This window comes from Sorex fumeus, unplaced genomic scaffold (genome assembly GCF_029834395.1).
Source record: "Sorex fumeus unplaced genomic scaffold, SorFum_2.1 ptg000034l, whole genome shotgun sequence".
Taxonomy (NCBI): Eukaryota; Metazoa; Chordata; class Mammalia; order Eulipotyphla; family Soricidae; genus Sorex; species Sorex fumeus.
In genome coordinates, this window is record NW_026606091.1 from 35,457,139 (window position 1) to 35,484,716 (window position 27,578).

The 27,578-nt window shown below is 42.0% G+C and overlaps 1 protein-coding gene across 1 annotated transcript in view; it reads right to left on the reverse strand.

The window, feature by feature from the left end:
- Positions 1 to 25,428, reverse strand: part of TEX10 (testis expressed 10) — a 53,365-nt gene extending 27,937 nt beyond the window's left edge. The window contains exons 1-8 of the mRNA XM_056116991.1: positions 25,346 to 25,428; positions 20,741 to 20,929; positions 18,938 to 19,650; positions 18,285 to 18,528; positions 12,993 to 13,105; positions 5,620 to 5,858; positions 3,670 to 3,805; positions 1,394 to 1,569 (exon numbers count right to left, since the gene is read on the reverse strand). Of these exons, the coding sequence (XP_055972966.1) occupies positions 1,394 to 1,569; positions 3,670 to 3,805; positions 5,620 to 5,858; positions 12,993 to 13,105; positions 18,285 to 18,528; positions 18,938 to 19,650; positions 20,741 to 20,920 (1,801 nt within the window). The 5' untranslated portion in view covers positions 20,921 to 20,929; positions 25,346 to 25,428. The remainder of the gene's footprint in view (positions 1 to 1,393; positions 1,570 to 3,669; positions 3,806 to 5,619; positions 5,859 to 12,992; positions 13,106 to 18,284; positions 18,529 to 18,937; positions 19,651 to 20,740; positions 20,930 to 25,345) is intronic.
- Positions 25,429 to 27,578: the final 2,150 nt, after the last annotated feature.

Consider the following 27,578-nt stretch of genomic DNA (forward strand, 5'->3'; position numbering starts at 1 on the left):
ATAAACCGAAACAAAATTTTAATTTGAAAAAATATCTCTGACCAAAAATGCAAAGCAGTTATAAAAATATCCTCAAGAGATAGAAATAAGTCAAAAGTTCATCACCGTGTTACATCCAATTGAATAATTATGGAATAATTATGCATTAAAAGAGAACTGGTTTATCTATACCAAGAATGATTTCTTAAAAGATTGCTATGTGAGTGGAGTTCATGCCCAATTCAATCAGCTAATCAGTGGCTGAATAAATAGTACTCCTACATTGAAAAAATAAATAATAGTACTCCTGCATTAAAAAAAAAGATTGCTATGTGATTCAAAAAAAAACCTATATACTAAAAATTAATGAACTTTACATTGCAAAGCAACAAAGTTTATGGTATGTAAACTATATCTCAATAATATAAACCATAATATATATACTTAATCAGTATACTTTTGTTATTTTTCTTAAAATATAAAACAGTCAGGTCTAAGATGAATACAGTATTAACAGTTATTCAAGATTATTTTTATGATTAAATATGTGGCTTGACATGAAAAGTTTCAAATTTTTCTTTAATACTCGATGCTTTAATTTGTGAATAGCACACAATCATAAAACTTAATATGGGCTGAACAATAGTTCAGCACGTAGGGTGCTTGCCTTGCATACAGCTCACTGAGTTTAATCCCTGGCACTCCCCACCAGAAGTAATCCCTGAGCACTGCCAAGTGTGGCCTAAAAACCCAAAATAAATCGTTTAAAAATAAGAAAATTTAAAAGGATATTCTCTAATTTCTGTGTTGCTAATTTCACAGTATGTACAAATATTTAATCACTATACACCCAAAACATGCATACCACAGACAGGACATTTGCTTTGCACGCAGCTGACCTGAGTTTGTTCATTGATGCCCTGTTTGGTTCCCCAAACCTAACCAGGAGTGATCTGTAAGTGCAAAGTCAGGAGTAAACCATGAGCACCACTAGATCGTCCAAAAATTTAAAAACATATGTAGTGGGGGCTGGAGCAATAGCACAGCGGGTAGGGCGTTTGCCTTGCACGCGGCCAACCCGGGTTCGATTCCCAGCATCCCATACGGTCTCCTGAGCACCTCCAGGGGTAATTCCTGAGCGCAGAGCCAGGAGTAACCCCTGTGCATTGCCAGGTGAGACCCAAAAAGCAAAAAAAAATGTAGTAACTACACCTCAATAAAAAGACAAATAATTAACCTTCTAAAACTATTCTAATGAATACTCTATTATCATCTTGATAAGTAATAATCTGCTGTTTGATGTTCTGATAACCCGCATCAAAGTAATTTATAATAGATTAAATCTAAGAAATGCCCCTTAAAAACTTCTTTCCAGAATCAGAGTTGGACAACCTAGATGACTAAATAAACCTACCATAAATTCGGAGAGCAGTAGCTTGTAAACTTTTTAGCAATTCCTTATTTGCTCGAGCTGCAGCAGTGTGGATGATATCAATAAGCTGTGTTGAAAGGTTAAGGTTTCGGGAGCCAAGATAAGCAAGTTGCAATGGTAAACCAGCCAGCCAACGGGATAACACTTTACTACGATACCTTAGGAAGACCCAGGGAAAGCAAAATAAAGTATCATTTCCAAAGACAAGAAATACATTTATATAAAAAACATTTTTTATTTAAAAGTGAATACTTCAATAATACTACCATTTATTCATATAACCATTTGAGAACAGAAAAGATTAGCAGCAGCATCTATTTGGCTATAGCACTTCCAAGATTTTTACCTATTATAAAGACTACATCAATGGGGAATTATTCTAATTGTACTTTTATCTGAAAGGCCACAAATCTTTAATTCTGTGTACTTAAGAGTAAGTAAGGGACACACAAACGAATATAGAAACCGAGCAGCTAGCTGCAGAGATCTCTCCAGACCCTAACTATTAAAATTTTAGAATTCCAGGAGCACATTATATGTAATTCATAACAAGCAATACAAACCAAATTCTCTAGCACTGCCTTTTCGGCAGGTTTGAGTGGTGGTGGGAAAATCCCAAATAATAATGGTGGGACTGCTGTAAAACTATTGAAAGTAATCAAAGTAGAGAGAAAGTATTGTGGAAATTGTCTGCCATACAAGCAGGGGAAGGGTTGGGATGGGGAATGGGTGGGTGGGTGAGGATACTGGTGGTAGAAAATGTGTACTGGTGAAGGGATGGGTATTTGATCATTGTATGACCAAAACTCAAACACGAAAGCTGTGTAACTGTATCTCACAGTGATTCAATTAAAAAAAAAGGAGTAAATCAGAATAAACTGGTATTAACACATTTAGGCTAGTATACCCCACACGACGTGACATCAAATTTGTATTATTATTTTTTTTTTTTGGCTTTTTGGGTCACACCTGGTGATGCACAGGGGTTACTGCTGGCTCTGCACTCAGGAATTACTCCTGGCGGTAACTCAGGGGCCCATATAGGATGCTGGGAATCAAACCCAGGTCGGCCGTGCGCAAGGCAAATGCCCTACCCGCTGTGCTATCACTCCAGCCCCCAAATTTGTATTATTAAATTCTTTAGTGTACTTGCTAAAGCACCAATGTCTCATTACTCAGGCAACAGTAATCACTTTTGCTGTTCCAAGCATTTAGTGACTTAAACATGATCTTTGTTGCCAGATCTGCAGATAACCATTCGTTACCTGCATGACAATCACAAACTTAGGTAACTTTGAACTTCAGTTTCCTTCTGTAAATGGGAGACTATCTACCATATAGTAATAGTAGAAGAACTGAGATGCTATAAAAAGTACTGAGATGCTATAAAAAGTACTGAGATGCTATAAAAAGTACTGAGATGCTATAAAAAGTACTTGGTTTTGCTATAAAAAGTACTTGGTTTTTAACAAACAAATTTCTACCATCCACTCAAACACTTCTTCTGTTTCCAAAAAAGTTCCAAACTCACCATATCAAACAAGATTAATTCCTTAATCTCACACTTTGTGATGTCTACATCACCTGATTGCACCAAACTAAGCCTGAAACTTTCTCATCTTCTATTGCCCTCATTCTTCCATATCCCCCAAAATGTCAACTAGAGTTAATGGTTTATCTTCCATTATTTTTCTAAGATGAGGAAAAAAAGAGGGGTTGCTATCAGTTGTTCTAACTATAAATATACAAATCAAGTGATTTTTATTTGTTTTGTTTTTGGGCCACAATCAGTAGTGCTCAGGGATCACTCCTAGCAGGGTTTGGTGGATCGTATGGGTACTTTCAATCAAACGTGAGTCAGGCGCATGCAAGACTAACATCCTACCCGCTGTATGATCTGTCCCGCTTATTGTATGCTTCTTCATGAAAATTTACCTTTCCTTAAAAATAACCAAAACAGAGGCTGGAGAGACAGTATAAGAATAGCGAGTACGGCGCTTACTTTGCACAGCTGACCTGTGTCCAATCCCAGACATCCCACATGGTCCCCAAGCCCTGCCAGGAATAATACCTGAGTACACAGCAAGGAGTAAGCACTACCCAAACCAAAACAGTAAAAATTTTAAACAAACAAAAAAAAAAGCAACAACCAAAACACACAAAAAAAGTTAAATTCTCTAAAGGTTTAACCACTTTGTCTTTTAAAATAAACTTCGTAAGTCAGTGAGAAAAATGAAAAATAAGAAATGAAACTTTACCTTACTCTGTAAGGTCTCAGTTCTTCTTCTTGATAGACTTTACTGAAAAACTTCAGTAACAAAGTCCGAACTGGAAGGAGAAGTCCCCTCTGCTGATACAATGTATAAACGGCCTTGATGAGAGACTCGGCAGCCTCTAAAACAAGAGGAGAAAACTAGAAATATGTACGTAAGACCCTTCTTTACCAGCCCCCAAACTCCTCTACAATCTTCAAAAGTGTATCACACTGTTTCTACAACAAAACAAGTGGCAGCTATTTTGCTTAAGCACAAATTGATGACTATCACCAAAGCCTACTTCTTGACTAAAATACAAAAACAGAAAAAAAAAATTTAAACAAAACCAACCAAAGTCCAAAGTATAAGTTCTCCTAAGGGACAACAAACCTAGGATCTAGGCAGGGATGATAAAAAAGAAATTATTAGCTGGGTCCAGTATATGATTATCAAATAGAAAAGCTTTCTGTGTGAAAATCACAGAGAAAAATGACCTAGTACTAGAAATAAAACAAGAAGCTGGAAAAAAAGGCAGTAACAGGCAGAATTCAGTCTTCATGGAACAAAAGAAAAAGCTCTCAATACCCAAACTAGATCAGAAAAGGGTGTTTTTCCCCCTCAGTGAACTCTTATTACCTCTTATTAAAACTTATTCATCTTTAGTTCCAATTCTATAAGCTACCAGAAATCATTTTCTTCACAACATACCTAGTCTCAGATAGAAATGCTGAATGAGCCCATAAATGATCTGTGCTCTCATTCATAATTATATTAGCTACTTGTTTACAACTTGAAAATAATCCACTAGTTTACACAGAATGTTTGAAATCCAACAACTCCAAGGGATATGGTGCCGCCAGCAGGTCAATCTGTACCTGTGAAGCGAGTGCATCAGCAGCCTGATGGTGCCTTCAGACTTCTAGATACCCCAAAATTGCTGCTGTGCCTTTGGCCAGACCCCAACAACCTGGGGCAAAGTTTACCAAGAAAGGAAACGCCCAAAAGTTAGGTATGTGGAGACACACCCACAAACCACCTCCGGCTCAGCTATATAATTGGAGGCAAGGTCTCTCTGGTTCCTCATCGAACTGCGTAATGGCCATGATCCCAGAGACTCAGAAACAAATCTCAGAACCCAGTGGCTTTTGGAAGAAATGTGTCTGGTGGTCGCAGTATGTTACTGGCGCCGGGACACCCAGGGGGGAAAAGGTGCTGTTCCTCCGCCTGCTCCCTCCTGGCAGCTCAGTGACCATCATCCTCCAGAGGCTACTGAACAATCAGGTTGGGCCCACAGTGACAAGACGCTTGGGGCCTCATGGGATGGGGGTGGAGCCGGCCCTTTCCTCCCTGCCCCAAAGAGACCCTGAGTTGCCACCCATGAAAGGCCTCCCTGGATCCTGATCAAGCTGCTTAAAGGCCATGATCCAAGAGACTCAGGAACTCATCTTGGAAGCCAGCAGATTTTGGCAGAAATCCCTCCAGATTTAATTGTTAAAATTTCCGAATTTCAAAATCGCGCAACCACTATTGCAGCCAGGCAACATCATGTTACTCATAACCAGCAATAGAAAACAAATCATCTACTGTTGCCTTTTCAGCAGATCAGAGTGTTGGGGTAAAATCCCAAATAATAATGGTGGGTCTGGTGTCGGAAAAAAAAAAAAAAAAAGAAATGCAATAATTCCAATCAAACCCTAAGTATTTAGCATGCATAATAGCTATGATTATTAAAAATAAAGAGGGGCTGGAGTGATAGCACAGCGGGTAGGGCATTTGCCTTGCAAGAAGCCCGACCCAGGTTTGATTCCCGGCATCCCATATGGTCCCCCAAGCACGGGCAGGAGTAATTCCTGAGTGCATGAACCAGGAGTAACTCCTGTGCATCACTGGGTGTGACCCAAAAAGAAAAAGAAAAAAAAATCACAAAAATAAGGAACATGTAGCATTACCTACCTCTGTTAGATTGTATCTGCATCAACCTCCATGATACACCAAGCAATCTATTCAGCTGTTTACTGTTTAGTCTAGAGCCATCTTCAAGGGTCTTTGTCACAAATTTCCTTATCATTTCTATCCAATTGGAATCCTTCTGTAACGTTGAGGCATTTGCCAGGGAGACCATGATATCAGAGAGTGTTAAATTCAGTAAGAGATGATCTACATTATTGGAGGTAACCGTGCAATGCTTGATGCTAAAAACAAAGACACACATATCTATAAAGTGTCACATCTACAATTTCCATTTTACACAGAATACTTAAAATCACCTTAAATATTTAAGAATATCTGAAATTTATTGTATCCAGAAAGATAAGCTTTATCTTATGAATGAAGCTTTAAATTAATATAATTTGGTGATGAGTCAGAGAAATAATATAGGAGAGAAGGGTGTATCCCTTGTAAGCAGCTAACTTGAGTTCGATCCCCAACAACACATTACGGTCTCTTATCAGTCAGGAGTGAGCCTAGTTTAAAGCCAGGTGTAAGACTTGAGCACAGCTGGTATGCGGCTCAGAAACAAACAAAAAATTCTTGGTCATGTCACTATGACCAAAAAGAAACAAAACAAAACAAAACAAAAAAGCAGAATACTAAATGTGTGGGGAGAAAATAGATTTCTTCCTAGAATTATCAACTGCCAATCAACCTCATACAGGTATGAAGGTAAGCTTTAGACCACAGTACTGTATATAAACTATTCATTATAGAATCAGGGTTGTCAAGAAGGCACAACTAGAGCAGCTTCTGGTCAATTCTTCTGGTCAATCCAAGTTGCCATACACCATACAAAAAATGTCCTTATGACAATAATCTTTTAAATTCAGATAAGATGATTTGAAAATACACAACAAACGTTTTTTAAAAGTAGATACTGGGCTGGAGTGATAGCACAGCGGGGAGGGTATTTGCCTTGCACGCGGCCGACCCGTGTTCGATTCCCAGCATCCCATATGGTCCCCCAAGCACCGCCAGGAGTAATTCCTGAGTGCATGAGCCAGGCGTAATTCCTGTGCATCACCCGATGTGACCCAAAAAGCCCCAAAACAAAACAAACGAAAAAAATGGTAGATATTTATATGTGAATGAAAATCACATCAGATCTTGATGTTTTTAACTAATCATGACTTGAAATAATCACAAATCCCTCCTGGCAACAGTTTTCTTCATGTGTAAAATAAGGAAACATTCTAAATAGGCGCTATTCTGAAATAAATCTTATGATTCATATACTAAAGTCAGCTTATTTATCTGAGCCACAGTAAACCCCCCCTCTTGGGAAGGTGGGGGGTGGGCATATGCAACAGTGTTCACTGCACTCTTGCAGAACCTGAGATACTTGTACAAAAGGACAATGCTACTTTCTTGCACACATGCTGCCTTGTGAGAAAGGGTTAAAAGAGGAAGAGAAATAGAGTATAAAGCGCTAGAGGGTCAGTGCCTGGGACTGGGGGCTACATCCAGGCTCCCTGAAATTTGAGGTGGCTGGCCGCCGTGTGGATCCCAACATAATATCTGTAGTTAATGGTGACCATATAATAAAGTGATGTTGATCGGAAAAGAAAAAATTCTGAACCCTATGTAGTACTAAATATCAAACCCAGGTGGGCTATGTACAAGGCAAGTGCCCTACCTGCTGTACTATCTCTCCAATGCCAAACACATTTCTTTCACAACCTGAAAGGAATTTAAGAAACATAATAAAAACTAAATTTCAACTGGTTGGTAAGCCCACGTTCTCCAGAAAACTGTATCTCACTTGCTTGACTCTGTGTATCTTTATTTCCACTGTGGAAAAACCTGTGTTCTCCAAAAAGAAAAAAAAAGGGGGGGGGGGGGGGGCGCTGGAGCGATAGTACAGCGGGTAGGGCGTTAGCCTTGCACATGGCCGACCCAGGTTCGATTTCCAGCATCCCATATGGTCCCCAGAGCACCACCAGGAGAAATTCCTGAGTGCATGAGCCAGGAGTAACCCCTGTGCATTGGCTGGTGTGACCCAAAAAGAAAAAAAGAAGAAAAAAAAAAAAAAGCCTGTGTTCTCTCTCAAACCTGAACTTTTCCCTTTCTCTCCCTTTACATCTTTATAAGCAACTTTCAATAAAAACTGCCTTGCTTTACAAAAACAAAACACAAAAATTCATTCCAAACTATTGTATATTAAACATCAGAGCCTTTTTAATTCACCTTTAGAAAAATGTAAACTGATTAAAATATCTAAACCAACCGATTTTCTTTTTGGTGGGTGCAACACCAGGCAGTGGTCAGGCGTCACTCATGGTAAAGGTAAAGGTAAAGGCCCTCCCAGTGATCGTCGATTTGTTCGAGCGGGCCCAGTAACGTCTCCATTGGAGACTTTGTTGTTACTGTGTCTGGCATATCGAATACTCTCGGTAGCTTGCCGGGTACTCATGGTAGATTTGGGAACTATATGGGGTTATCAGGAATTGAACCCAGTAGGCTATGTGCAAGGTAAATGACCTACCAGCTATTGTACTATTGCTCCAGGCTCCCAACCAAGTTTAAATAATCAAGCTTGACAAACCCATAGCAGCACAGACTCACCGATACATGAGAAAGGAAATAAAAGCAACTTTTGCTCTGCATATTAAATTAGAAAACTAAAGTAACAAATGAGTATGGAAATATAAAATGAACCCAAATTACAAAGAACTGGAGGCAAAGGACACTAGATTAACAGTGCAGGAGAAAGGTAGTAATGTAATTAACAAAGGAGTGACAGTAAAAAGCTTCTTGCTGGTGGATGATTCCATGAATGTGAAAAAAAAAAGTTACAACAGGGCTGGAGTGATAGCACAGCGGGTAGGGCTTTTGCCTTGCACATAGGTGACCAAGCCAACCCAGGTTCGATTCCTCTGCCCCTCTCGGAGAGCCCGGCAAGCTACCGAGAGTACATCGCCCGCACACCAAAGCCTGGCAAGCTACCCGTGACATACACGATATGCCAAATACAGTAACAAGTGTCACAATGGAGACATTACTGGGCCTGCTCGAACAAATCGAGGAATAATGGGAGGACAATGACAGTGACAGTATAAACGAAAAAGCAGTGTGTGCCACAATCTAGGCAAAAGATGATAAGCAATGTCAAAGTAGATATGAACTATGAAAAAGAGGAATCTCTAGGAAGAATAAAAAATCAAAAGGGTTTGAAACCTGCTTAAATGTACACATATTTGAGTTTGGTATTGGTTAAGACTGGGACGGAATCAAGGCTAAAGAGATTTAAAGGTTACGGCTGTTGCCCCAATCTATGGTTCAAATCCCCAAACAGCATATGGTCCAAGCATCACCAGGCATGGTCCCTGAGGGCTGCCAGATGCACCCGCTGCCAGGTGTGCCTCCTCCCCCCAAAAAAAGAGAACTAGAAGGAATTTCTCACACCTGTAAAGACATTTCATAAATATTTCAGATCTAACAGTCCAATAAATTTCAAAGAGAATACATTAAAAGAAAAACTGATACATCTTGTGTAAATGAAGGGAATAAAAAGAAAAATTGTCAAGAAAAACAGGTAAACTTTTAATTTCGTTGCTTTTGTTGCATTCTGTAATGCTCAGGGACTATGTGGTACCAAGGGCTTGAACCAAACCTCCACAATATGAAGCATGCACTCAACCCCACTGATGTCTCAGGTCATTTACTGAGACGAAACCCAAAGCGTCACACATGCAAGGCATAAGCTCTACCACTGAGCCACATCGCCAACCCCCAAAACAGATAACTTGGGCAAGATTCACAGCTGACTTAGCACAGTAAAGGAACTCAAGAAAAAGTAAAGTGGGTCCAGAGAAACAGTGTAGTGGGTAGGGCGCTTGCCTTACAAAGAGAATTCACCAAGAGATAAACACATGAGGAAAAGGAAAAGACACATAGTATTCTGAATTATGAGAGCTTTCAGTTTACAATTTGAATAGGACATGAGCATGTAATTCACTGACATATTCACAAATATGATGCCATATTTTACTAGTGGACATTCTTCAGAAGCACTTTCATAAGTGTATGGTCATAGAAAACTAATGTACTACATGGAGCCTAGCTTCATAAACTATTGTCACAACCAATATAGGGTAACTGTGGGAAGTATTTATTTTAAAATAAATTTTTCTCTTTTTGGCTTTGTGGGTCACACCCAGCATTGCTCAGGAGTTATTCCTGACTCTGCACTCAGGAATTACTCCTGGCAGTGCTCAGGGGACCATATGGACACAGGGGATCAAACCCAGGTCAGCTACGCCCTACCTTCTGTGCTATCGCTCTGGACCCACTTTGATTTATTATCAATAAATGTTTGATTTGCATAAATACTTGGTATACCTATAAACCTAGGATCTTGCAAAATATTCTTGAGTGAAAAGGGGTTCTAGAGTGGAAAAATCCCTAAGAAGGTGATTTTTAAATTTTGGGTTATATTTTCTTCCCATCATTGTAAGAAACACCTCTAATAAAGGTTTTAATTTGGGGGTGGAGAGGGTAGGGGTTGTTTTGGGGCCATACCCTGAAGTACCCAGGGCTTACTCCTGGTTCTGTGTTCAGGGATCACTTTTGGTGGGATCCAGGAAACATACAGGTGCTGGGGGTAAAACCAGGTAGGTTGCGTGCAAGGAAGCAATCTACCTACTGTACTCTATTTCCAGCCCAGCTCTAATTTTTTTAAAGGAAATAATAAAGAGAAAGTAGAAAACATACGTTAGAATTCAGGGTATGCGTTCTCTGAACTTTTTGTCATTAGCAACAAATACTGTCAGGTGTGGTGCTGGCTGCAAGCAAGGCAAGAACCACATGACGACACTTTTACCAGAACAAACTCGCTCTGGAAATCAAGGAGTGTTCCTCAAGACTTCTAATTATATCTATCCGAAAACTTTTGTAGTAACCAACCAAAGTTTAGTGTGAGAAAATGAAACACTCATCTGCCTGCAATACCTGTGTATAATTTCCATGCATATCATTTGAACCCTGCTCAGAAAACCTCAAAGATTCTCCAGAAGTTTCTACACTTAAACAAATTAACAACTTATGGACAGTTTAAGTTCCTTTGCAAGTGTTTACTCTTTGATGTAACTACACTTTTAGAGCTCTAGCTTGGTGAATTTCATTATGTAACTTTTCACATTTATCTGCACTCTGACAGTTTTATTTATTTATTAATTTATTTTTAAATTATACTGAATCACCATGAGATAGTTACAAGCTTTCATGTTTGGATTACAATCACAGGATGATCAAAAACCCATTCCTCCACCAGTGCATATTCCCCACCACATACCCCCCCTTTCCCACCCTCCCCCTGCCTCCATGGCAGACATGATTCCCCATAATCTCTCTCTACTTTTGTGCATTATGGTTTGCAATACAGACCCTGAGAGGTTATCAGGTTTGGTCCTTTATCTACTTTCTGCACACATCTCCCATCCCGACCGATTCCTCCAGCCATCTTTTTCTTAGTGATCCCTTCTCTATTTCAGCTGCCTTCTCCCCTTTGCTCACGAAGCAGGCTTCCAGCTATGTAGCAATATATCTGTCCTGTCTATCTACTATCTTTAAGTGTCAGCCTCATGTTACGTTGTTTTATACTCCACAAATGAGTGCAGTCCTTCTATGTCTGTCCCTCTCTTTCTGACTCATTTCATTTAGCATGATACTCTCCATGTCTATCCATTTATAAGCAAAGTTCATGACTTCATCTCTCCTGATAGCTGCATAGTACTCCACTGTGTAGATGTACCAAAGTTTCTTTAACCAATCATCTGTTCTAGGGCACTTGGGTTGTTTCCAGATCTTGGCAACTGTGAACAGTGCTGCAATGAACACATAGGTACAGATACTCTGAAGTTTTAAAACTTCACATTTTTAACCAGTATCTTTAATCCATAACCATTCCTGTTTATTTTACTTTTTTTTCCCCTTTTTGGGTCACACCCGGTAGTGCACAGGGATTACTCCTGGCTCATGCACTCAGGAATTACTCCTGGCGGTGCTCAGAGGACCACATGGGATGCTGGGAATCAAACCCAGGTCGGCAGTGTGCAAGGCAAATGCCCTACCCGCTGCGCTATTGCTCCAGCCTCCTGGTCTTTTTTTTTTAATTAGCCCTCTTCCTTCAGTTTCACTATGAGTTTCCTTGTATGAGAGAATTAGATAATAAATTTTATAAAATTTATAGAATTAGTTAATTTATAAACTCTGAGTCACTGTCTCTCTGTCCTCCCATTTGTTCATCGATTTGCTCGAGCGGGCCCAGTAACGTCTCCATTGGAGACTTTGTTGTTACTGTGTCTGGCATATCAAATACATCACGGGGAGCTTGCCAGGCTGTGCCGTGCGGGCGAGATACTCTCGGTAGCTTGCCAGGCTCTCCGAGAGGGGCAGAGGAATCGAACTCGGGTCGATGGCGCCATGTTGGCTGCGTGCAAGTCTGAGTCAAGAGACTCAAATATCATATAGCAACTCTTCAAAATAAAATCATCTTCCACAGCATGCACTGTTAGCACTGTCCTCCCGTTGTTCATTGATTCACTCGAGCAGGCACCAGTAACGTCTCCACTGTGAGACTTGTTACTGTTTTTTCTTGGTTTTGGCATATAGAATATGTAACGGGGAACTTGCCAAGGTTTGCCATGCAAGCAAGACACTCAGTAGCTTGCCAGGCTCTCCGAGAGAGGCAGAAAAATCAAACCCGGGTGAGCCGCGTGCAAAGCAAATGCCCTACCCACTGTGCTATCGCTTAAGCCCCTTCCACAGCATACTTTACTAATTCATATTTACATTAATCCGGTCCTTTATATTCATTTACCAAAGAAAATTAACGAAGTGCTTTAAAACTTCCTAAAGATTAGTCACACTGTTACTTTTTTTTTCCTTCACAAAATCTAAATATAAGTACTTCATATCATAGAAAGTTCGAGTTTAGAGGCTGGGGCAATAGCACAGCGGGTAGGATATTTGCCTTGCACGCGTGACCGATTCCCAGCATCTCATATGGTCCCCCAAGCATCACCAGAAGTAATTCCTGAGTGCAGAGCCAGGAGTAACCCCTGTGTATTGCCGGGTTTTTTTTTTCCTGCCCTCCCGATGTTCATCAATTTGCTCGAGTGGGCTCAGTAACGTCTCCAATTTAAGACTTGTTGTTACTGTGTTTGGCATATTGAATATATACTATCGGTAGCTTGCTGGGCTCTCTGAGATATCACCAGGTGTGACCCAAAAAGCGAGAAAAAAAAAGTTCGAGTTTAAAGCTTTTTTTTTTTTGAAACAGTTTCAGGTTAAAGCTTTTCATAGCTAAATAACAGGAAAGAATCATGTACCTTTTATTTGTCTCTTTTCTTCTGTGCTTGGTTATTTCTTTTAAGGCATATGGAAAACGACTCATAAAATGGTGTTTGAAATCAATAAGATAATTCTTTCGAAGCCATGATTCCTGTTAAATGAGCAAAGATTAGAAAATCAACAAAAAAATTTAGAATAAAAAACTTTAAAAAAATTCAAGTTGTCAATATTCAACTATATTTGCCACAATAATACATGTTCATGAATATTAAAAATTAATGATTAGGGATTCAATTTTCATCCATAGATTGAATTTTTAGTGCTTAATAACTTGAATTTTATCCAGTAAGAAAAGTTTTAGAAAATTGTGGTTTTGAATAACTTATGCAGTATTTTACAAATAAGAACTTCTACTTGGTGTTTGATTTACATCCTAACTATTCCTCAGCAACACCATTAACTTATCTTCCACTAAGAAACTTTAACATTTTTACAAAGCAAGATGTTTCTCTAAACTGTTTCAAGCAGTACTAGTTAACTTACCACTCTTCTCAAAACATCATCGAATTTTACATTACCTTATTTTTATTTCCCCTATCTAGGGGACAACCATTTTATTTTGTCAGGTACTGAATGAGGGGTTCTTGGTATGCGGAACCTGTAATGCTAAAGCACTCTTTACTAGATTTTTCTGTTCTTCCTGACCTACATAAGTAGGTATGATTTCTCTCGACTTCCAATAGGTAATTCTTTTTTTTTAAATTTTTATTAGTGAAACACCATAGGTACAGTTGTAGACTTACAAATTTTTGTGCTTGAGTTTCAGTTATACAATGATCGAGTATTCATCCCTCCACCAGTGCCCATTTTCCACCACCAATGATCCCAGGATCCCTCCCACCCCCATCTCCCCCATCTCACCCCGCCTCTGTGGTAGGGCATTCCCTTTTGTTCTCTCTCTCCTTTTGGGTGCTGTGGTTTGCAAAAGAGGAATTGAGTGGCAATCATGTTTGGTCCAATAGGTAATTTTTAACTAAATGTGAAAGACGGAATTCTCTCATCACGCATACTGTTTTTTGGACGTAAGATGCACATTTTCCTTGATTCCTCTTTTTCTTCTTTATGCAAATGAGCACTGTTGTGGCTTCACTAAAATCCAGATGCTTTTTACCATTTCAACCACTATACCTTTCTGCTCTAAGACACCACCTAACCTGACTTTAATAGCCTCCTAATTGGTCTTGCTTTTCCCTGTTGCCTCTTCAGCCTCAGCCCAAAGTCCATTTATACAGCAACCAGGATGGTCTTTTAATAAGTGTTTTTTATATGGCCCCTCAGGACACCCAGGATACTCCAAGAAGGCCACAGTTAAAAATCGAGTAAATAGGGAACCATGGCACAAGAGTGATTTGCTATCAATCAGTATCTAACTAAGGGAAACCAATAGTAAGAATTGTGCAAAACAAAAATACATTTAGTATGTTCTTGTACAGCTAACATATTTAAAATTGTCTCCCTAAGATCATGGATCTCACCTTACCAATTTATTACAGTTCAGCTAAACAAATTTGCCAAGGTAAATTAGAGACATCTACTGAGGATATCTGAGTATTCCTATTTGAATTAAACTCCACTCAGTTAATCTCAATTTTATACAATAAACCAATTAGTATTCTAAACAGCCTTCTACAGTCTGCTCAAAACACAATCTATTGCACTTAGTAACCTGTTATTAATATTCTAATAAAATATAGCCACATCACAATAGCAGAACAATTCTAAAGCACAATATTTTAAAAACATGTAAATTAAGGCAGTTCTTAGATCCTTGGTCAGTATTATCTGAATGACAGATGATCTAAAACTAGCACATTAATGAATCTACATCTGGCCCCACCTGTCATCTAATTACAAATACTAGAGCAGTCATAAAAATGTAGTGATGCCCATATGTAACCAGAAGAGCTTTAGCAATAGTACAGCGAGTAGGGTGTTTTCCTTGCACACAGCTGACCCAGCTGACCCAACACCCCATATGGTCCCTTGAACCTACCAGAAGTGATCCCTGAACATAGAGCCAGGGGCAAGCCCTGAGCACTGCCAGGTGTGGCCCCAAAAGAACACACAAAAAACTGGGAAGGGGAGAGACCAAACAGCAGGTAAGGTGTCTGCCTTGCACATGGTTGACATGAGTTTGATCCTCAACACCCTGGTTCACAGAACACTACCAGAAGTGATCCCTGGGTACAGAGCAAGAAGCACCACATAGCCCTGAGCCACTGCCCCCAAAATAAATAAAATCTCATGAAGCAAAGCAAATTTTACTTCGTAAGATCAGACACTACACCAATAAACTCATCAATGCATGTAATGAATGGCAAGACAGAGAAACTGAAAAATAGTAATCAATAAAATGCCATCCCATTTGAAAAAGCAATTGTAAGCATGGCAATGGGGAATTTAAAAAAAGGGGCGGGAGGGGGAGAGATCCACATTAGTTCAATTTCCATAATGCTTTCCAGCAGTTAGCAAAAACTATTCTTAATATAAAGGAAATAGTTCAGCAGTAGGGTTCTTGTCATGCATGTGTGGGCCCTGGATTTGATCTATAGTACTATCACACTACACACACACACACACACACACACACACCCTGCTTTTATTTCACCTTGTTTTACTTCATGTGATTTTTAAAATTTTTTTTGCCGGGGGGGGGGGGGGGTGGGGTTCTGGCCACACACAACAATACTCAGGGTAACTCCTGGCTCTGTACTCAGCAATTACTCCTGGTGGGGCAGGGGGAACAAAAAGGATGCCAGAGATCAAACCCAGATCAGTCACAAGCAAGGAAAATGCTTCATCTGCCGTACTATCGCTCTGGACTCTCATTTTAAACTTGAAAGAAAACCAACAAGTTTTATATGTAGGTAAGTTAAAGAATGCAAACCTAACTAATTAAAAGTCAAAGCTGACAAGGGGCTGGACTTATAGCATAGTAGTAAGGCATCTGTCTTGAATGTGTGAGGCTGTGAGTTTGAATCCCAGCTTCATTAACAGAAAAAAGCTTTCTAAAAAGCTCTAATACTTAATTCTTTCCCAGAGTACGTTCATTTACTCAAGAAGTGTCTTTGATGTCAGCTTTTTAGGAGGGAAAAAAGGCTGCAAAATTAAATTTTGTAGGGGCTGGAGAGATAGTACAGTTGCACACTGTCAACCTGGGTTTGACTCACGCACCCCATAAGGTCCCCAGAGAACTACAAGGAGTGAGTGCTGACACAAGAGCCAGGAGTAACCCCTAAGTATTTCCATGGATGGCCCCAAACCAAAAAATAAAAACCCTAAAACTATAAGTTACATGTAGTAATGGTGATTTCTAGGTCTTTTTAATATTTTCTGATTTTATATTCTTCAGTATGAAAACACATAAGTAATGCTTTGCCAAGTTTTTGTGTAGTTTTATTTCCTCTAAAATGTATCAGCATTAAGGCCAGGGATGTGGCTCAACAGTAAGCGTAACAAGGTAGAAATACACGCAAATACATAAATAAAACAATGCAGTTTCACAACTCAAAAATGGTAATGTAATCTTGGTTTTGTTTCATTTCTGCCAAACCAAACAAACTTAACACAAACTGGAAAAGACAAACAAGCAACTTCTAATCCTGTAAAATGTCTCCATAAACCAGTATATTCTAGTATAATTCTAGGGTTTAGACTGCTTTTTTTGTAATCTACTAGGAATACACTGTCACTATAGTGACTTACAGTCAATTAAGAATAAAACCATCAGGGGTATGGTGTCGCCAACAGGTCAATCTGTACCTGCGAGGCGAATCATCAGCAGCCTGATAGTGCCTTCAGACTTCCAGATACCCCCAAATTGCTGCTGTGCCTTTGGCCACACCCCAAAAACTTGGGGCCAAGTTTACCAAGAAAGTAAAAGGCCAAAAGTTAGGTGAGAGATACACCCACAAACTACCTCCAGCTCAGCTATGTAATTGGCGGCATGGCCTCTCTGATTCCTGATCGAACTGCTTAACAGCCATGATCCCAGAGACTAAGAAACAAATCTCAAAACCCAGCGGCTTTGGGTAGAAATATGCCCAGTCCCTGTGGTAAGTTACAGGCACTGGGCCATCCCAGGTGGGAATAGGTTTCGTGCCTTGGCCTGTTCCCCCGGGCGGCCTGGTGGCTGTCATCCTCCAGAGGCCACAGGACAGTCAGGTTTGAGCCCACAGTGACGAGACACACAGGGCAGGGCCTCACGGGATGGGGGTGGAGCCGGCCCTTTCCTCCCCATCCCAACGAGACCCCGAGTTGCTGCCCATGAACGGCCTTTCTGGCTCCTGATCAAGCTGCTTAACACCCATGATCCCAGAGACTCAGAAACAAATCTCGAAACCCAGCAGCTTTTGGCAGAAATGCATCTGGACCGCGCAGTAGGTTACTGTCACTAGGCCACCCCAAGGGGAAAGGATGCTATCCCTCTACCTGCTCCCCCTTGGCGGCTCAGTGGCCGCCATCCTCCAGAGACCATTGGACAATCAGGTTTGGGCCCGCAGTGACGAGACACGTGGGGCATCACAGGATGAGGTGGAGTCGGCCCTTTCCTCCCTGTCCCAACGAAACCCCAAGTTGCTGCCCATGAATGGCCTTTCTGGCTCCTGATCAAGCTGCTTAGTGGCCATGATCCAAGAGACTCAGGAACAAATCTCAGAAGCCAGCAGGTTTTGGCACAAATCCCTCCAGATTTAATTGTTAAAAATTCTGAATTTCAAAATCACGCGACCACTACTGCAGCCAGGCAACATCATGTGTTATTCATAACTAGCAATAAAAAACAAATTGTCTACTGTTGCCTTTTCAGTAGATCTGAGTGTTGGGGTAAAATTCCAAGTAAATAATGGTGGGTCTGGTGTCAAAATATTGAATGTAATCGAAGTAGGTAGAGAGTAACGTGGAAATCATCTGCCCCACAGGTAGGGGGAGGATGTGGGATGGGGTTATACTTGGGTTTTTGGTGGTGGAGAATGGGCACTGGTGAGGGTACGGATGTTTCATTGTATGACCAAAACTTAAACCCGAAAGCTTTGTAACTGCTCTAACAATGATTCAATAAATAAAATTATAAAAAATGAAAAAAAAAGGTGGAGTTCATGCCCAATTCAATCAGCTAATCAGTGGCTGAATAAATAGCAGTACTGCTACATAAAAAAAAGAATAAAATCCAAGTACATTAAGTTACAAATTTCACTTAAATGCAGATTTCTAATCCATTCATTTATGATTAAAGGCAATACAAAGAAAATAAAGAGCACATTAGTTCTCACCAATTTATGGGTTTCATCGTTCTGTTTAGAGAGTTTCCACAGAAGGGAAATAATATTAAGAACTTGTTGCATGACCTGCAATGGTTCACGTTCTATACCATTTCCAACAGAAGCAGCCACTTGTGGAGGCACAGCTTCAATCCAGCACTCAATTAGCAATGGAATTATTATCTCAATAAATCCTTTCAAGCTTTCAGTAGATGAAAGGCCTTCATCCACACTGCCTAGTCCTCCAACCAGGTACCTAATATGAAAAGTAAGAATGAAAAATATTTTAATAATTAAAAAATATTCGTTTACATTTAAAATATAAGATACCAGTAAAACAAAATACCGTATAGTTATAATTATACTGATCAAGAGTAATAAGAAAAATAAATACTAAAATAACAAAGCCAAGAGATTATCAAATTTTACTTCTCCTTAGGCCTTGTGAGAAATGAATATATCACTCGCGCAAATTGATGAACAATGAGAGGACAGTGCTGCAGTGCTACTTTTAAATGACTTCTCCCATAAGTAAGTAAAAGCATGAATAACTATATGAAAACTACGTAAGACAACAGCATGTCTTCCAAGTATTAGCCATCAGTGGTCAAAAGTTATTAATTTAATACAGGAAAACTGAGCGTGGACATAACTGAAATCCTTACCGTAGCCTGAACTGTGAACTGACATTTGGCTGTGAACCCCCATTTTCATAAACCTGGATGTGCTGCTGGTCGTTGGCAAGTTCCTTCCAGTTGATAAAAATGGAGTTGCTAGTGGCATGGGGATTTTCTTTTTGTTCCTGAAGTCCTTCACTTTCTCTCAACCTACTGGATCCATCTGCCAAGGCCTGAAGGAATTTACTGAGTCTCACTAAGACTTTCAGCCTCCACTGCTGAGAAGTGAGTCTCCGATTAGGATTTACAGAAAGTATCCAGGATTGGGATCTGTCTCTATTTACCAGTCCTTTGGACAGCTGCTGATGAGAAATAAGTTCTACAAAATTCTTAAGCAATATACTGCTACGGTCAGTAATTAGAGCAGGGTACTGTTCCAGTAGAATGTCCAATACTTTTAAAGAGTCCTCCTGAATTCCTTCAGTAATGTGAGTCATGGCACTAGAGAGATGGGCACTTACCAAAGGAAAAAATGGAGAAATTTGTTCAGCTCGTATTTTGGGGGCCAGGAATTGAAGAAGTTGAACTGCTGCTAATCGTACATTAGCATCTTTATCTGTAAACACAGCAGTCACTTCACTTAATATATTTGAAAGGTGTGCATCAATTATAAATGGGTACTGAGATAAAAGGTCTTTAAGTCCAAGAAGAGCACTCTGTTTAACCCCAGCATTATAGTGATGCATCTGTGACAGCAAATCCTATAAATAGAAATTTTAACACGTGTTAGGTACGTACATCATATCATCTTCAAATAAACGTGCTAAACTGTTCACAGCCTAACATTCCTCAAGGAAACTGCTTCAGTATTTTCTAAAAGTTATCTTTCATAAGATCAGACATAATCTTACCTTAAAGCTTTTAGCTTAATAAAAACATTACATAATTTTAAGTAAGATTTTCTTTTTGAAATTATCCTATATGCAGGCATGTTAACCACCACACTTATAAACTGTACATATTTACTATGAACCTATAAGCAATATGTGTTGAGTGCAGAACACCCTGTTCAATCCCAGCATTGCGTGGGACACCCAAGCCCTGTCAGGAGCAACACCAAATACAGCCAGAAGCAGTCCCTAAGCACCATAGGATGGGGCCCCCAACCAAATGTAGGGGTGGGCTGAAAACTGAGATATGACCGTATCTTTTATGAGCTTTATAAAAATAGATGAAGACTGGAAGGATAATAGGGGGGTTTAGGTGCTTGCCACCAAACCTGGTTCAAATTCCCAGCAACATATATGGTCCCCCTAGCACTGTCAGGAGTCACTCCAGGAATGCCCTCTGAGCTCCTGCCAAATATGGCCCAACTCTCTCCTCAAAGATGATAGAAAATTGTATGACAATCACAAACAATACATCAAGCCAATCAAAAAATTAAGCAATTTTCAGGTGAAAAATAATCAAATAAGTTTCCAAGGGAGACATCACCATGTATTCAATTAAGAGTTTTACCGAAGGACCCAAGAAAGATACAGTGATGACAGATTTGGGTAAAAGATGTATCTCAAATTTCAGCCATAAATTAACCCTAAGAATTAATAATACTTTCTGTAAAAACTACCTTCTAGGGCCACAAAGACAGTATACCAAGGAAGACACCTGCCACGCACACAGCCAAACCCAGTTCGATCCTAAGCACCACCCAAGAGGTACCCAGCATGATCCCTGAGCAAAGAGCCAGTAGTAAGGCCTGAGCACTGCTGGGCCCAAAACAACCAAATAACCTACCTTTCTAGATGATTTCAAAGAATATCTCATTTCATCAAAACATTATTTATAATTTACCTTTATGTTAAGTTTTCTATTATTTGTTGGAAGAGTTTCATCCTCTTTGAGTTGCTCAGGTAGATGAATGGTCTTAGTTTTAAAGTTTGTAACAGTGGCATTTTCTAACTTGGGCTTTTTTTTACCAACTTTTAGTTTTACTTTTTGAAAATCATCTTGCCGTTTTCTTTTCTTAGTCATTCTTGACTGCTATAAATAAAAAGAATTTTAAAACCAATGAATAAACAGATAAGAACTACAAAAAACAAAATCCCAAGATCCAGTAAGAGCTATGGTGATTACCATGGGGAAAAGGGGTAAAATGAGAAGAAAGAGCAGACAGATTTTTTTTTTATTTAGTGGTGAATAAAAAAGGAACGGTGACAATTAGGTATGTTAAACTCCTTAAATTCCATTACACTGTAAACCAAAAGATGGTTTCTTCATCAAGCAATGAAAGCACCAAAACTGAGGAAAAGGGAAAAGTCATAAAAATAAAGCTATTTTCTGAATTTTTCACTACTTCAATATTTATTTCTAAAGTAATCACGCCAAATCTAACAGTGAATAAGCCAGAAGATCCAAATATTAAATGAAAAGTACCTTACAAAGTACAAAAAAGAAAGTTTCTCCTAAACAATTATAAAGAGAAGTCTTTAATAAGTTGTCTTACCATTCACAAATCAAGGCTTTTTAGCAATGAAAGCTTTTGTCAAGCAATGTGCTAAATGGAAGCCCTTCAGGGCTGGAGACAAAGTACAGAGGGCAGAGGGGTTAACCTTGCATAAGCCCCACTTGGTTCAATCCTCAGCATCCCATATGGTCCCCCAAGCACCACAGAACTGATTCCTTAGTGCAAAGCCAAGTACTACTCCTGAGTATTGACAGGTATGTGGCCTTCCCTCACCCAAATAAATAAAGGTCTTCCCCTGCCCACACCACCTCCAATTGCAGTGGGATAGCAGAGAGTAGGAAGAAGGTCACCTCGGCTTGCTAGAGGTACACCTTATAAATGTTGGGAAGTTCTTGTCCCTTATATATTTGAGGAAAAGTTAGCAAAACAAAGTTTAAAAATGAATACTACTTAATGTAACCTGTAAGAGGAAATGTTTAAAATTACAAGGTTGGGGTTGGAGCAATAGAACAGGGTAGGGTGTTGCTTGCATACAGCGGATGTGGGTTCAATCCCCGGCATCCCGTATGGTTCCCTGAGCACAACCAAGAGTAGTTCCTGAGTGCAGAGCCTATACTAGTAGTAGCCCCAGAGCATTGCCAGGTGTGACCCAAAACGAAGGGGGGAAAAAGTTTTTTAATTAAGAAACAAATTAAAAGTTTATTTAAAATCTGTAATAGGAAAAGTGTGGCTTGAAAAACGGGTAAACTTCAAATATGCAGAAAGGAGAGTTAATGGGCATGAATTTCATGTCCAAGGAGAACACGGTGAAGAGCAAGAGTAATCTAAACATGTCCTGCGCAGACAAAAATAAAGATATCAGCATTTTGAACACTAGAAAAATCCCATACTATATATAAACTTAAAGTCTTTAATAAAACAGGAACAGAAGCAACATGAAAGAAATATAAAGGGGGCAGGAACAATAGTACAGCAGGTAAGGCAAGCCTTGCCTTGCACATAAACAACCAGGGTTCAATCCCTGGCACCCAATATGGTCTCCAAAGCCCACCAGGAGTGATCTCTGAGCACAGAGCCAGGAGTAAACCCTGAGCACCACTGGGTGTGTCCCTCTCCCCACCTCACAAAACAAAAAAGAAACATATAGGGGCTACTACTGTAATTCCCTAGTACAGCACATGCATTACCTGTACGAGACATCAGGCTCAATACCAAAAGGGGGACGCACATCATGTAATTTACAAAAACCAGTTAGGTAACTATTGTAATATAACTCAGGCAGAACCCTACTTTCTTGCACTTCACCCCGTCACAATACTCAACTACGTTCCAAACCTTTCAACTTAAAATCTTTTTATCTGTGCTGCCTATTCATACTCAGGCCATTAATTTTTTAAAAAAATTTGTTTCTCTTTTTGGGTCACACCCAGCAATGCTCAGGGGTTCCTCCTGGCTCTGCACTCAGGAATTACTCCTGGCGGTACTCGGGGGACCATATAAGATGCTGGGAATCGAACCCAGGTCGGCCACATGCAAGGCAAACGCCCTACCAGCTGTGCTATCGATCCAGCCCCCTCAGGCCATTAATTTAAGACTTTGATTTCTCTCCACGATTAACTGTTTCCTCACTGAATTAAAGCAGATGAATGAGGAACAAATGAACTCACATTCGCAAAAACAACTCAGAACTATGCCTGGCATGTCATTAAACATAAATATTCTCTCAGTATCCAACCCATTTTCTTGAACTCTCAGGACCAGTGCACGTCACATACAGTATTAAATGTGTTACATAAACTAGCACTGAATTATTACAAGAAGCATGTACGGAAAATACTAAATCCATTTTAATGATGTGCCTCCAGGTGTCAGGCTACACACACTTTAAGTGACAATGAGAAAAACATTGGATGGCTTGCCTTTTTCACCCAATCCTAGAATTTCAATCCACCCGATCCAACGTAAAAATGTATAAATGGCCTCACATGCTGGAGGAAAAGGCAGCTGGGATAGAGAAGGGATCACTTAGTAAATGATGCTTGGAGGGCTCCCTCAGGATGGGAGATGTGTGCTAAAAGCAGACTACAGACCAAACATGATGGCCACTTACTATCCGTATTGCAAACCCTAACACCCAAAAGGAGAGAATAAAAGGGAATGTGCCTGCCACAGAGGAAAGGGGCAGGGGATGGGGTGGGGGTGGTGGGAGGGATACTGGGAACCATGGTGGTGGAGAATGGGCACTGGTGGAGGGATGGGTAATCAATCATTGTATGACTGAAACTTAGGAAAGTTTGTTAACTTTACCTCATGGTGATTCATTAAAAAAAAAATGCATAAGCTGAGGCTGGAGAGACTGCACAGTGGGTAAGGTGTGCTCGCACACCGCGGACCAGGACCCATCCCCAAATCCCCATAAGATCAGTCCCCCAAGATCACCAGGAGTGATCCTCAGCTGAATGCAGAGCCAGAGTAAGCCCTGAGCATCGCTGGATGTGGCCCAAGAATCAAAACATTAATAAACTTTAAGTGCACTTGTAAATAAAACCTGAGAGAAGGCCCGTATGCTCGACACTCCCGGCCTCTTTTAATACAAAAATTTCATTGCTAGCTAATAAAAGGCAGGGGAAAAGGGAGTCCAGGATAGCCTGGAAGACCTCACCCCACCCCACCTCCTAGCTGCCAATTCCTCTGCGCGATCTTCAGCCTCCAACTGCCGAAAAGGTGGTCCCACAGTCCATTCGTCTGGCTTATGCCCTATCACCCACCACTTTTTATCAGATACTGTTGTATCTTAGGAAAACCAGAGCTGCACGGATTGGCCGACCCTGACTTCTAAAGATCAAGCTGGTACACCGAGGGCCACTTGTTTAATACTAGGAACCCCTGAAAAAGAAACAAATTCCGTTTTCTTTACATTCAAGACGAAGGGCTCCATGCTAGGGCACATCAGAGCGGCCGACCACACCAACAGCTGCAGATGCCAGGACTGAAAAGCAGGGCCTCCCTCGGGCTCACCTCTACCCTACCCTACCCTACCGCACCCCACCCCGCGCCAGGACCCCTTTCGCAAGAAACCCCGGGGCACCCATCCCGCAAAAACCTCAAGCCTCCACTCCCGCAGGTGCCTCCCGGCACCCCCCACCCCACAAGCCCCCCGTTCATCCCAACAAAAGGAAAGATCCTAAAGCATCAGGGCTGCGACCCAGCCGCCTTTCGGCTTCTCCCCGAGAAGCCCACTTCTCGCCCCGCCCCCCGAACCCCCACCCATCCCCGCCAATGAATTAGGGGGCCACCCGTGCGCTCTCGGCCGGTCACCACTCCCGCTCGCAGCCCTCCGGCTCCCGAGTTCTCCAAACTCAACTCGGCGGGGAGCACCAGGAACAACAGCCCGCCGCCGTCGCCGCCGTCGCCACACCAGCAGCAGCAGCGGCGGCGGCCCCCGATGATGTCCAGCAGGTAGGAGGGGCCCACGAGCGCGGGCGCGGGTTCGGCGCGGCGGGGAAGGGCTCGCGGACCAGGCCCACACCTGGACGGCAGCAGGGGTCCAGGAAGGGATGGACGGGGGGAGCGGGAGGGGACGGCGGCTCCTCCCGGCCACACCTCCGGGGCCCGGTCTCGGTCCAGCAGCATCCCCCCCGGACGCGAGGGAAGAAACCTTGGGGGAGGCAAGGGGGGGAAAGCGGGCGGCGGGACGCGAGGCCTCGGGGCGCCGAAACCGCGCCGAGCCGCCCCGTCACCCCGGCTGCTACCAACGCCCACGCCCCGCCCCCCACTCAAGACCCTCTCCGCCGCCCCCGACCCGGACCTGCGGTTTCCACGCCCCGCCTCGGCGCCAGCCCCACTCCCCACCCCACCCACCCACCCCACCCCACGCCGGGGGGACTGCGGCGCGGAGCGGCCCCGGCCCGCCGCACGCTCGCTCGCTCGCTCGCTCGGGCCGCGCGCCGTCCCGCGCCGCCGCAGGGCCCGGTGGGACGGCAGCTGCTCACCTGAGGAGCCCGGCGCGCCGGCGCCGAGGGGAAGAGGCTGGAGCGAGCACACGAGCCCAGCGGGCCCCAGACCACACGCGGCACCGGCCGCAGCCTCCGGCGCCCACGGCGTGTTTTTCAAATCGCCTGGTCCCTCACGCGGCCGCGTCTCCTTCCGCCGCCCGGAAATCAGGGCTCCTCCCCCCGCCGCGCCGCGCTCACGTGACCGCGGGCCGCCGCCGCGCGCAGCCCCGGGAGGCGGGAGCGGGAGCGCTCGGCCCCGCCCCGCCAGGGGGAGGGGCTTCCGCGCCGGAAGTGCGCGGGGTTCGGACCAGCTCCTGAGCGCCCTACGCCAGGGTCTGGCGCAGTGCGAGTTGGACTGCGACTTCGCTCGGGAACTTGACTCACAAGCCCCGGCGTCCGAGGGTGTCGCCCTGGTTACAGCTAGCGGGGGGGGGGGGGGGGGGGGGGGGGGGGGGGGGAGAAAAAGCCTTTTATTCTCTCCCCGGCCGGACCATGGTTCCTCGGACCCAGAATCACGTGCTGTTAGCAAAAGAACAATTTATCTGAACTGAAGAAGGAGAAAGCGCTGGCGAGGACAGTGTCCTGGGGATAGGAACCTGGATGTGACCTGGATGGGGCAATTCATTCCTACAAGGAATGAGAGGTGGGGCTGGAGCGATAGCACAGCAGGTAGGGCATTTGCTGTGCACGCGGCCTACCCGGGTTCCATTCCCAGCATCACTTATGGTCCCTGAGCACTGCCAGGAGTAATTCCTGAGTGCATGAGCCAGGAGTAACCTCTGTGCAGCGCCGTGTATGACCCAAAAAGCAAAAAAAAAAAAAAAAAAAAAAAAAAAAGGTAGGAGGAAGAGCTTCAATGTAGGAATCCGGAGCACAGAGCCAGGCATAAGCCCTGAGCACTACCAGGTGTGTCACAAACCATCCCCTAACCCCTCTCTCCCACATCCCACACACACCCATTAAATTTCAATTTAGCTTTAGTCTTACAGTCCTAGAAACCTGTCTTTCTTGTTAAGCGACATATCCCTATTTACACCAGTATACTTTTTGAACTATAGAGAAATGGATTTTTATTTTATTTATCACTGCGCATCCCATCACTACTACCTCTCACACACACATAAATTGCCCTTGTAATATGATCCATTACCGTTAATTTATAGTTTTAGAAGTGGAGGATGGGTATATGAAAATTTCCGTTTGCATATTTAGGCAAAAGAAATTAACTTTATTGTGAGAGAAATTCATTTCATTGTATCGTTTCAAAGCTTCCAAGGCTCAAGAGCGTCATCTTTAAAACTTCTTAGTAGATTTTTTTTCTTGGCATTTTTTTCTTAATTTTACTATCACTAAATCTAAATTCTATATTTTGATTCTGTCTTCCATGTGGCCCTCAGAAAATAGCAACAAGCTCTCATAAACAAATTATATATTCATACTACTCAGAAAAATAAAGGCATGAACAAATGAAACAAAAATATGGATAAATCTCAGACATTATTTGATCAAAGGAAACGTACTACACATGTGTACTAAAGAAACATGTGTTCTAAAGTGCACATAATATATGGTTCACATGTGAATTTCAACAAAATTAGCAAAACTAAATTTTTTAATTAATTTTTGGAAACTGAACGGTGATTACTCTCTATAGGATAAAAAGGAGTAACTTGAAATGTGGACAAGGGGACTTCTGGGTGACAGAGAGTCTGTGCTTCTAGAGGGATGTTGGTTTCACAGGCACATTCATTTGTTAAAGTTCATTAAACAGAGGCCAGAGTGATAGAACAGCGGGTTCGGCTTTTGCCTTGCCCACAGCCAGCCCAAGTTGGATCCCTGGCATCCCCTATGGTCCCCCAAGCACCGCTAGGAGTAATTACTGAGTGCAGTCAGGAGTAACCCTAAGCATCACCAGGTGTAACCCCAAAAGAAAGCCTAAATAAATTTTTGAAAAGCTCATTAAACCATATTCTTTTTGTTGTTTTTGAGCCACACCCAGAAGTGTTCAGGTATTGTTCCTGACTCTGTGATAAGAGGTAAACCATAGTCTTAGGGCTTGGGCAGGCATTTCACTATTTTAAAAGCTAAAAGTAATATCTTTGGCCAAAGTGATAGTACAGTGGATACGGTGCTTACCTTGCATGTAGCTGACCCAAGTTTGATCCCTGGTATCCCATATAGCCCCCTGAGTACCACCAGGAGTAATTCCTGACTGCAGATCCAGGAATAA